We start from the raw sequence: 12057 nt of genomic DNA, 5'->3' as shown, positions 1-12057 counted from the left end.
GAAACCCAGTCGTGAAGATACATTTTGAATCACACGAGGTCTCCAGGTAATTCCAGTACAGTGCAAACAGGGCATGTTACTGTGAGGCTGAGTCATCATGTTATATATAATATTGTGGGAAGTGTATTCGTGCATGCGTAAATTCGTTCATTTATTTGCAGTATGTCTTCAATCTGTCAACTCCTTTGGCAGCTAGGAGAGAGCGCGAGGTGAGGAGACAGACAGAACAAGTCAAAGTCCAGCTTGTGAAAACCTCCCACCTCCATTTGTGCAATTATGTAGCTGTCATCTATTCTCCGATCAGCACTGTGAAAGCACTGCAAAGAATTAACAAGAAACCCCTGTCACCTCTCACCTTGATCACACACCAATTATACCATCAGAGGAGTTACATATGAGCTACATCTTCAGGACATCTCTGGTCAAAATCACACACAAGTGCAAGCTGGAAAGCACACACGCAGTAACTGACGACGAGTCAGGTTCAACAGATCATCCAACAATGTGTGTTTCAATCTTGGCAGCACCTCGCACCAACTGAACAAGTTGTGAGCGTGAGTGTGACACCTTGGTTCAGTTGGAGAATTCAGGGTTGAATGCACATTTGGCCAAACCGCAACGGAAGAGTGTGTGTGTATGGGGAATAGAATGGAGCGCGCCTGTTAGACCACAACAGGACATCAAAAATTTGTTCAGTAACAGTAAAATGTACATGAGTTTAACCACACCTCTCCTTAGCTTGTGTGTGTGTGTGTGTGTGTGTGTGTGTGTGTGTGTGTGTGTGTGTGTGTGTGTGTAAGAGGGATAGGGAGAGAGAGAGAGAAAGAACACTTTTTTTTGGGTGGGGGGGGGCTTTTCAGACACATACAGTACATCTTGAAGCACGCTAGGCCATAACCATGGCACCTAAAGAGTCAGATTGCAATCCTCCAGCTTCGACCTCAGCCGTCCCTCAACACGTCAGAAATAGCAAGAAGCTGTTTATCTGAATCTCAGATCAGATGTTGTTCTCTATGCGGGAGTTTTAATACAGCAGCAAAACAGACTCCTAGCTGAGCTGTGTTTAATTTTGGTACTTCCTCTAAATGTTTGACGCCGGCCCGAGTATCTGCTCGACCGTTCAAAGCAGCATCAGACGAGCGGTGTGGAAACAAAGTCTGGATATCGTGTCTTCTGCTGATATAGTAGTCAAGTCACTGTGCTGTTACTGAATGCAACTGTCCTAAAATCAGGGTGATCAAGCTACAGAATGAAGAGATTTGAGTCACAGTTCTTGCTTCATTAGCTTAATTAGCTCGTGATTTTACTTTTGAAGTACTTAAGAGCTGGCCTGTGCCACTCATGATCATAGTCATCTAGCACATAATTGACTGGACTGCAGCCATCTCCACAGGGTGGCAATACACAGATGTCTGATTAACTGTCACCAAGATGAAACCCGTGTCATCTTGACCAAAGTGTGTATTAATGTCTCTCTATAGCGCAGTCTCTTTTTTTTATTCATCTGTACAGAAACACTGATGTACTTCCTGCTGAGTTATTTACCAAAGTGTGTGTATGTGTGCTGAGTGTGTGTGTTTTATGTGTGTGTGAGGTCTCATTCATCTGTCTCCACATGCACCCACTCAATCTCACAAAAGGCCAGCCATGAGAATGAGAGAGCGGGAAAACTGAAGAGGCAGCTGCCTCTTTGCTAATGTGAGATTGACACTGGAACTAAGAGGGTCCAATACAAAACACACACGTGCATCCATATGCATGCCTCATACATAAGTAGTCATACGGCATGTGTCGTAGTCTGAAGTCAAATTGTGCTTGCGTATACTTGCGGGGTGACGCAAAAATGGTACTTGAGGAGAATCAATGCACATGCAAAAATGCATACAGCAAAACATACAATAACATGCAAACTCATGCCTGTTAACATCAACTTATACATATTCCTACATAACACATGCCAGCAAAGACACAAAACACACACACACCAGTTGTCACACACACACACAGTTTTTCTTGTTTTCTGTCAGGCAGCCTCATTTTCTCTCACCGCTAGCGGTCGTTTACTCTTCAGATTGTTCAAATTGAGCTTTTGAGACTTTTCATTTCCAAACAACAAAAACCTCGCTCTCAAATTAAACAAAGATCAGCGAGGGAAATTGCCCAGGAAGACATCTGCGACTCATTTTCCCCTGGAGTATATGATTAGGAAATTCATTTATGTCTAACGTATAATTCCTGCCTGTCTTTCAAGTGGGAACGTCCACACAGTGCCCTGTGTTCTACCCCTTGGAAGAAGGAAGGAGAAGTAAGGGGAAAAACAGCCTGCGGGATTGGGTTAGAAACAAAGACTGTGTTGCTTGCAAGAACGCTCCACTCCATTTTTTTCTTTTTTTTTTAATGATGTTGCTAGGATTTCGCCCCACCGGTTTTTGAGGGAGAAATGGGTGCTGCACTTGGCCCTCTGTACTTAGGGGAATGCAGATCTGGTGGCAACCTCAAGGCAGGGTCTTTGTCTCTACGAACCGCACATGTGTTTAGCTCTGATGGCCAAATGATGGGTCCCATCCCTCTGTGGTCTTGCTACCCATAATTAGATGTTTTTACACGATTCACTGGCTGTTGCAGGGCACATGCAGCCTTAACTGTTGGTGACAGAGGTGGAGGGTGAGGTCCTCTCAAGTGGAGAGGACCTTCATTGTATGACTGCCAAACAAACAGTGGTGATGATCATAAAGGCAAAAAGTGGTAGTCTGTAGTCTGTTTGAGGATTTGCTGTGCCAGCAAATACCACTTTCATGAAGCACCATTTACAAGTTCTCAGACTGGTGAGCGAATAAAGATTTCTACCGCAGGAAGTGGAGATAAGACAGAAACACTGAAAATGAGCAGAAGGTGAAAATGGATTCCTGTAGTTCTTAATTAGGCTGCACTTTCATGGACAGCAGGATTTCTAACATTCATTTAACTTTTGAAACAGGTTTAATAACACGTGGCTGTGCCTTCGGTTCAAATATAACATCTTTCTGCTTTTTTCTACCCAACCTTTCTCTTCTCTCTCAGGAAATGGATATGGTAACCACCGCAACTCGCCCGGTCTGCTGGTCTCTCCAGGTGGCATGAACAAGAACATGCAGGCAAAGTCTCCCCCACCCATGAACTTAGGCATGAACAACCGCAAACCTGACCTACGTGTGCTCATCCCTCCTGGCGCCAAGAACAACATGCCCTCCATTGTGAGTAATCTTTTTATCCCTGTTTTCATGTGATGATTCCTCCTCTCCCACCCCCTTTTTCCCTATTATACATCTTCCTATCTTTTTTTTTTTTTGAGGGGGTGGGGGGTAGGGGGTCTTTGGGGGTTTGTTTACTGTCGTTTAATTCCTTTCATGTCCTCTGCTGCTTTCATCTCGTCATATTAGACTTGGGTTGATGAGGTTATATTTGTGATAAACTTTTAGTCTGTGACATTTATTTTGTTTTTTTCATGTGTTCTTGAACCAAAAACCCTCTATAAAGTTCATTTGCCCAAGTCTGATATACTGTCTGATATAGTTCTTCTGCTGTGTCTGTTTGCGTATGTTGGCACCTATACTAAAGGCCCTGGTATTTCATTCTCCCGTCTTTCCAATAAAATGTGTTAGAGTAGTTCTTCGCCTCCTCTTTTCACATTAGTTCTGTTTCAGTTGCCTCAGTCCTACAGTAGCTCCATCCCTATATCCACCAGCGCTCCTCTATTCTCATTCACACTCACTAATTTGAATTTATTGCCCTCCCCTTTCAATGCCGTCAGTCTGAGGATGTCGATCTGCTATTGGTAAGTCAGACTGCCATTCAAATTTAGAAATCAAACCGCCCTAATAGGCCCTTAGGAATCTGAAACTTGAAATGATTTCTAATCAGAAACTGGTTAAGACTGTTCTCAAGAGCATAATGTGCCTTGTAGAACAGAGAGCAGTGCACTCACCTGAGTCTAACCTCTTGATTTGCATTCCATTCCTCCTGTCATTATTCAGATTATTACCACTAGATACAGCATGTCTGAGGCAAGCGTTCCCGACTCCAGACTAACTTTAACCTTTCTTGCCGCCGAGTATGTTGAAGCCACCAATGTCACCTCACATGACATTTTGCGAGGGCACATAGTGCCATCCAGTGGTGTGTCAGAGTAAAAGCAGCCTGGCCTCTTTTCTGCCACAGCCCCTTGTGCATCCACTACTTCCGTTTTTCGCTTTATCTTTACACCTGCATTAAGTGTTGTGTCGTTCACATACAGCTCACAGCTTTTATTAATCAGAATGTAGAAATGAAGGGCATCAGAGGAGGACACTTTCATTTTGCATCAAACCTTCATTATATTCTGCCATACGCTCCCCCCTGCCACAGTAAAGTGCCTCTCCCTTGCCGTCGCTACATTGCGTTGCCTTGGAGACCGATGGTGTTACTATAGCGACAGTGGGCCCTCGGAAAGGGTGGTAAATGATAGGGTTGGCAGGGTTCAGCCATGCCGCATGTCAAGTGATTAATTTCCCCAGAAGTTGGCATCACATTCATTCTCTCAGCATCTGTTGAGTGAAAGAAAGAAATGAAGGGAAATCAGGAGGAAAAAAAAACTTTCTTGGTTTATTGCAGTTTTTTGTTTGTTTTGTCTGGGAGTTGATATCATGTTCTCAAGCTTTTGCCATCTCTCTTTTTCTCCCTGTCTTCCCTTCCCCTGTCACAGAACCAGAGAATAAACAACTCTCAGTCTGCTCAGTCATTGGCCACCCCAGTGGTATCAGTAGCAACTCCCACTCTACCAGGACAAGGCATGGGTGGTTACCCATCTGCCATTTCTGCTTCTTATGGTACCGGTATGTATCACCGTCTATGTACATTGAGCTCATATGATATTAAATATATAAAATTCAAAATTTCAGAAATTTTCATGAACACAGCATTATTCTTTATAATTACCAAGTGTGTTTGGGATAATGCAAAGTAATTTACACACTACCTGTACAGTGCCCATACAATTAGACAATTCCAGTTTTTAATTCATGCATATACAGTATGATGCTTTTGAAACTTCAGTCCCAATTTTAAGTGTTATACAACAGTCTAACAGCAGAGGGTGCTATCGTCACACCCAAGGACTGAAGAGCAGCGTTAATCAGAAATGCCTTCCTGCAACTTCAGCTTGAACTTCCTTGAACAACCTATAATCTACTCCCTCCTCTTCTTTGTCCTGTGTTTGTCCACAGAGTATTCCCTGAACAGTGCAGATCTGTCCTCCCTGTCTGGCTTCAACAGTGGCAGCTCCCTTCACCTCAGCTCAATGAGTGGGTGGCAACAGCAACACCTTCAGAACATGCAGCATTCGGCCCTCGGACAGCTAGGGTGAGTGCTCTGAACTTAATTTGAGGTTGTTGTGTTGCTGTGAAGGGCATGATGTAGCACATAAAATATCACTAGAGATTATTTTTCGTGTCACCACAGAGACTTTTAGGAGTCCTCCACTGTTTTCAACCTTCACTTGCAAAGTCCAACACAAATATGACACCTCCCCCAGTATGAATGTGTGGTTATGTGTGCCTGCATGCATGTCATGTTTGCACGTGACAGACTGACTTCAAAATCACTTTGTCTCTTGCTCTGTAACTCTGTAACCCCTTGCGTTTCCTTTCCTTCCTACAGAAATTGCTCTAGCTCTCACTTATGTCAGGGTTCAAATCTCTCCCTGCCCTCTGCTCAAAGCCTGCACATCAAGTCCGAACCTGTTTCTCCTCCTAGAGATCGCACCAGCAACACACCGGGGGGCTACGGTGGCGGGGTACCACCTCCCCAGAACCCCTCGTCCCGCCAGGACTCGGGACGCTCCCCTGTTGACAGCCTGAGCAGCTGTAGCAGCTCCCACGAGGGCAGTGACCGTGATGAGCACAGGAATGAGTTCCACTCACCTCTGGGACTGTCCCGGCCCGCCCTGGATGATCGCGAGAGCCCCTCCATCAAACGGGTGCGCCTGTCAGAAGGATGGGCGACATGATAGCTCTGTCCTCTCCCCCGCAGTGCCCCGAGTTGCCCTGAGCCCCCGACAACGCAGCGTTACGATGCCCCCCTCCCCGCCCCCCCAAGTCAGCTCCCTCCTCTTCCTCCTCTCACTCGATATCACGAGTCACTCACCACCCAGCCCCATGGCCTCGCTCCTTTTATCTCTTTAACGCTGAAGGAAAGAAAAGGGACAACCTTTTCAAAAATCTGTTTGTAATTTCTTTCCCTTTTTTATTTTCTTTTTTTCTTTTTGCCGAGTGTGTGTGTGTGCTATACATATTGACATTATATAAACCAGTGGGGTGTTATAATGGGGTTTTGGGAGGGTGGGTGTTGATTGGGAAGGGATCAGGGGGTATTTTTGCTGGGGAACTATGCATAAATTGTATTGTGTGTGGATAAAAAGAATCACATATGCATATATCTTTACACGTGTGTGTATGTGTACATATATGCATATCAACAAATAAACAAAAAAAATAGTCAGGTACTCTGTTTCATAAAACGTACTTACAATTTGCCTCAGCGATATATCAGTGACTATAGATAAAAAAAACAAAAAAAAAACAACAACAACAAAAAAAAAACATTAACATGAGCGTGAGTGTGTCCAGTGGAAAACACCTTAGCACTTGAGTTGGACAAACAATACATGTGTACAGTGTCAGTTTCATTGCTATATACCTTCTCTGCAGTTCTCCCTTGCAAAAATGTGTGTTAACATTAGATGATGTCATGTTGCAGGTTCAACGTATTTATGTAAATAGAGGGTCAAGGGGGGAAGGGCAGGGGTCAAAAGTTGCCAGACATTACAAGATTTATTTACTCACTAAAGAAAAAGCTATTATGCAACATTTGAAGGATTGTACAGGTAAACAGGCAAATCTGATGTTAGACGTGTGGAACCTTTGATGATTTTGGCGCTCCACTTAAAGAACGGAGCCCAGCGAGGACCACCCTTTGATCTACGAGCTACATTAGTGTAATCAACAAAACTCTGGATCTAGTATTAACTATTCAGTATTAATAAACAGAAAAAAGGAAAAATAAAAAACAATTGTACGATACACTTGCTTATATTTTCATATGAAAGGAATACAATGCAAAGCATTTTTGTGGCTTTTTGTAGTTTCTATAAGCCAGAATGTGTTTTTTGATAGCTTTGCTAATAAGAGATGGATAGTTCACCCAGAGGGGAAATGACAGGGCTCCGAGGCCCTAAGCCATGAAAAATTGAGACTGAGATCCAATGCTTTGCTGAACTGTTTTATCTTTGTAGAGGTTTGTTTTTAAACGTGTATTTCTAATTATATATAATAATGGTAATATTAAGAATCTTTTAAAAAAAAATCTGTGAAATTAACATGCTTGTGTATAGCTTTCTAATATATAAATATATATAATAATGATTTTTGTTGGTTTCTTAGTGGAGTTTCTATGTGCAGTTGCACATATTGTCTGGTTTGTTTCTTTTGAGCCCTGATATGTGCTGTTCAGGGGTGTATTTAGTCGAAACTTAAAAACCAGCTGGAAAGCATTGCCAGGGTTTTGTTTAGTGGAGGAAAGGACAGGCCTGAATGCTGAAAAAAAACAACCTGTTAGTGGAAAATGTCACAAGACTGGAACAGGGGATGACAGACAGAAACGCTAACACATGATGTACATGATTGTCACACTGATGAGGAGATATGACCGACCTCAGTCCATGTCCAGATGCATTTTCATGCATCAGATGTTTCATTCTAACCTTAATTATCTAATTTAATGCAATTACTCCTATAAAACATTAGTTTGGACATTACAGATTTTCTGTTCCTCCTCAAATCCTCATTGCAGTCAGAGCTTATGTGCAGGATGTTGCACAAGCCCTGATCCAATCTATATAATTTTCTTTTGAATCATATGTGCGTAATATAATTTTGCGAGTGCATTGTTATTAATTATCTGTAATCATTTCCAAACCTAATTTGATCCTGTGTCATCCTGTGACTCCTCATGTTCCACTCTTCAGAACAGGGTTCCACATCATTTACCACATGTCAGTGACAGTTCAGCATCAGACACACAAGGACAAATTGATCATGCTGGTATATGGGAGAAGCACAATTGTTTATTTTAGATAAATAGCTGTTTTGATTTTCTCTTTTTTAAACGATGAAACTAGCCACATATCTCTCTGCCTCCCACTCCCGTATCTGCTGTCACTTAAGTGTTATGATATTTCTATGTGCATATTTCATGCAGGTTCACTTTGTTGTTACTGTATACAGTCTGTGTAGTCAAACAGGGGCAGAGCCTCTATAACGGTGTTCTTCTCTTTTATTTTTTAATTCAATACAAAAAGGTTGAGAAAAAAAATATACATGATGTTTCAGGCAGCATAAGTGTGGAGAAACCAAAGCCAGTGGCATTTCTGTGTTGTGAACTCAACTTTTATTTTCACATTCATTTATGGTTTTTGCAAGCATTGAAACAACACAATAAAAGAATTTGCTGAAATGTACAATTGGTTTCACATTTCAATTTCAGTCAAATGTAGCTGTAGTTATCAAACTGCAATGTCAATACCAAACCCAGAGATTTACCTGTTCTGTTGCTCATTTGTCTCCCTGTGCATTGCATTGAAAAGGTTATTTGAAAAACTTCAAATCAGTAGAATGGTTTCAGGCCTGATCACATGAACAGCGTGCCTGTTGCCCACTTGATCTAAGCACATTTACACACTGCTACTTGCTCACTGATTGAAACCAATAATCACCATAATTCTAACCAAAGACATGAAGAGATTTGTCTTTATATCTTTGTGGGGTTTTTTCTTTTCTTTTTTTTGTGTTTGTTAAATTGGAAGCCATTCGTCATCTGTTGATCAGTTGTTCTTCTGTAATTATTATAATAGACTTCAATGTTGGTACCTCAAAATTGACCTAAGCAGTACCTCAGTTGATGTTTTGATCACTTGCAGTGCAAAGGGGAGACCATACACCTGTACAGCCCTGTGTAGTAACATACCGATGCTCAAGGTCCCAATATTCACATGGGACTCTTTGTTGCTCCACCGTGTTTGTGGTTTATTTAAGTTGTATTCAAAAGCTGATAAGGATTTTTTTTTCCCAAAAAAAAGAAAAAAAAGAGTAACATGTTAAAATGCTTAAAAAGTCAGTCTGTAGTATCGATGTAGCTTGTATAAACCTGAACATGGGGGACGGTTTGGAACTAAAGTTTTCTGGAACGCAAGAGCGGCTTTCAGCGGCATAAGCTGGCCTTTGTCGCCACTTAAGACTAAGATGGTATTAAATTAAATCCACATCTCTGTAATTCAAGGGACTTGATTCAGCTGTATGTAGTGAAAACGTATGGAGATGGAATAAAAAGTCTCCTCTGCTGGAGGGAAAGGCTATTTGTATTTTGCAGAGATTTCAGTAAAGTTACTGGCTTTCTTAGTTATCCTGATGTGACTTGGTGTGATTTCATTGTGTTTGACTTGTTTCTGCATGCATCAAAAACAGTGCCTACTTTCATTCTGTAACTTAAAAAGAACAAAAATGAAAATGAAAAAAAGAGACATATAAACATATTACCTTCCACAAATGGAAGTCATGATGCAATAGCAGCTTCACTTCAACACAATATAAATTGCATGACATTAGAATAATGACAATCATTTTCTCATTTGTTCTTTTTTTTTTCATTTTACATTAAAACAAATCTGACATTTTAACACAAATATTCATCCACAACGTATTTATTTGACATTTAAAGCCAAGGTTTATCTCACTTAGAATTACAGTGGCTTCATCTTTCTCAGTGATATATTGTGCCACAGATAGTGCACGTGGATCTTCAGATCAAAATGAAAAACATCTCTTCATATATAAAAATAAAAATAAAATAAAAAACACATCCAAACACATAGATCTACAATTCTCCTAAAACACACACACATTCAGGTACACATAAGTGATCTATGGACCTAGTCCATGGCGGTGTCATCCCTTCTTTAATAAAAGAAAACGAAACATATGAGAGAGGAACAATAGAGGAGTTCTGTCACTAAAAACCCGTAATTTTCGTTCCTGCCTTTCTGGTTTCCCTGGGACAATCACGTGGGAATGTCTGACGCAAAGAAACTGGAGCTGCAGCTTTGTCGTAAACAACTGTGTATTAAATTACAGTGGCAGGGGGCGACTGAATTTCCGACTTCTGAAAACACAATAATCACTGGCAGAGGTTGCACGGTTATTACGGGATGACGGCCTGGTCGCAGTACGTCGCCAACACGCAAGCGCTGATTATAAAAAAAATTAGACACACCCCTCTAACTGGGGTGATGATGCACCTCTCCACATAGGCCTTTGTTTCTCTTGTCCTTCATGCATACTAACCTACAAATTATGTGACTCGCCTATAGATGCCCAGGTGTTTCATTTGACTGAGTAGTTTTATGTATAAAGATGAATAAAAAAATATATATAGCTATATAGCTATTTTAAAAACCTGGCACGACAAAGTAATTATGGCCTATGAATAAAAAAAAAGTGAGCCTTTCGAGTCCTTTTTCGTTTTCCCACGGTTCCTATTGCGACTTTTTTTCTCTTTCTTTTTAAAAAAAACATTTTAAAGAAATATTTGTCTTTTTTCCTTAGCCTAGAGTTTAGGGTACGCAGCAGTCTACCGTTGGAGAGGTCAGGTTGATATCACTGAAAGGTGCTGGTTTTCCTGTTGAACTGACTCTGGAGAAAACTAACCGATTGAAGCTTGAAGTGAACGCACGTTCAACTGTTTCATCGTGGGTTCAGCCCCGCAACAAGGGAAGCCACGTGTCTCCGTCTGTGGGGCAAATTTCAATTACTGTTTAACTGCTGGCTCTCTTTCAATCACATTCAATTTTGGTTTTAATAGCACTACTTCTATAGTTTTATTAAACTGCTCGTAGTCTACAATTTGGTGGTAAGGTTTTGGATCGAAAACAAAGGCCTACAGTAGCTACATGTGGGACATTTTCGTGTTTTTTCTTTTCTTTTCAAGCTCGCCAACAGAATAAGGATCATCAGTTGCGTTATAAAGTGTGCAGTGTAATTGAGCTAATCCCAAAACTGATGCAAAAAAAACCCACATCGTAACTCTGTCCAAAAAAATAACAAAATCCAAAATTCACTCTGAGCCTTAAATTACAACAGGCTCAAATCGAGCATTTTATGATCAGTCAGTTTTATTACAGCATTACTGTAACGGTGTCTTTTATTTGCTGCAATAGTCAGATATGTGAAGAGCGAGTTTTCAGTTTTGTAGGATTTCTTTATTATTTGGAGCACATTCCTGCAGGGAGTTATATTTGAATTCGTCTAAAATGTCTTCTTCGCAGGTTTTAATTAGGCCGCACTCCATGAAGTTTCACTATAGGTACTGCTTCATTACATTGAGCCTGGAGCCGTTTTTCGGTGAATTTGAAGGGTTAATTTCTAGTAACCTGCGGTGAAGCGAGCTTATAATGTCACCGCAGAGACAGTGTAATTTATTATCAGTCAGAAATAATCTATTGTGACAACAGTTCTCACAGTTTCTCAAAAGGTCAGACTGACGCGCAGCACGTCACGATTTCAACTGGCAAACAGTCTGTTTCTATCTGATCCATCTCATGTTAAAAGATAAAGATAGGGGACTAATATAAAGAATGAAGTTTAAAAAAAAAAGTGAGCAGCCTTTATTGAAAAGGCTCAAATTAAAACAAAATATCAAAACAATAAAATCTCAATGTACTAATAACAAAATGATAAATAAACAAAATCCATAATATAAATCTAAGTAATTGAAGTAGCCTTTCATTGGCTTTCAAAGGAGATGAATTTCATATGAGCAACATTTATAGATGTCGGTCAAGTGAAACATCTTGTGCTAATTTAAGCTTCATTAAAATCCGCATGTGCATGACATTTCAAACGCATGTGCTTGGTTTGTTGCAGGAGGAAAGGGGCGACGGAGTGTACATGAGCAGGTGTACATGAACTTCACTGATCGTGGAGGCTGGCCATT

The 12057-nt window shown here is 40.9% G+C and overlaps 1 protein-coding gene across 10 annotated transcripts in view; it reads left to right on the top strand.

Annotated features, from left to right (window-relative positions):
- mef2cb (myocyte enhancer factor 2cb) overlaps positions 1 to 7862 on the top strand; it is a 73485-nt gene extending 65623 nt beyond the window's left edge. For all 10 annotated transcript variants that reach the window (XM_083979418.1, XM_083979414.1, XM_083979417.1 and 7 more), the window contains 4 exons: positions 3061 to 3233; positions 4721 to 4850; positions 5241 to 5376; positions 5674 to 7862. In XM_083979418.1, the coding sequence (XP_083835544.1) occupies positions 3061 to 3233; positions 4721 to 4850; positions 5241 to 5376; positions 5674 to 6022 (788 nt within the window). In that variant the 3' untranslated portion in view covers positions 6023 to 7862. The remainder of the gene's footprint in view (positions 1 to 3060; positions 3234 to 4720; positions 4851 to 5240; positions 5377 to 5673) is intronic.
- Positions 7863 to 12057: the final 4195 nt, after the last annotated feature.

Source organism: Trachurus trachurus, assembly GCF_905171665.1.
Source record: "Trachurus trachurus genome assembly, chromosome: 9".
In the NCBI taxonomy this organism is placed as follows: Eukaryota; Metazoa; Chordata; class Actinopteri; order Carangiformes; family Carangidae; genus Trachurus; species Trachurus trachurus.
This window is presented reverse-complemented; position numbering and strand designations above follow the sequence as displayed.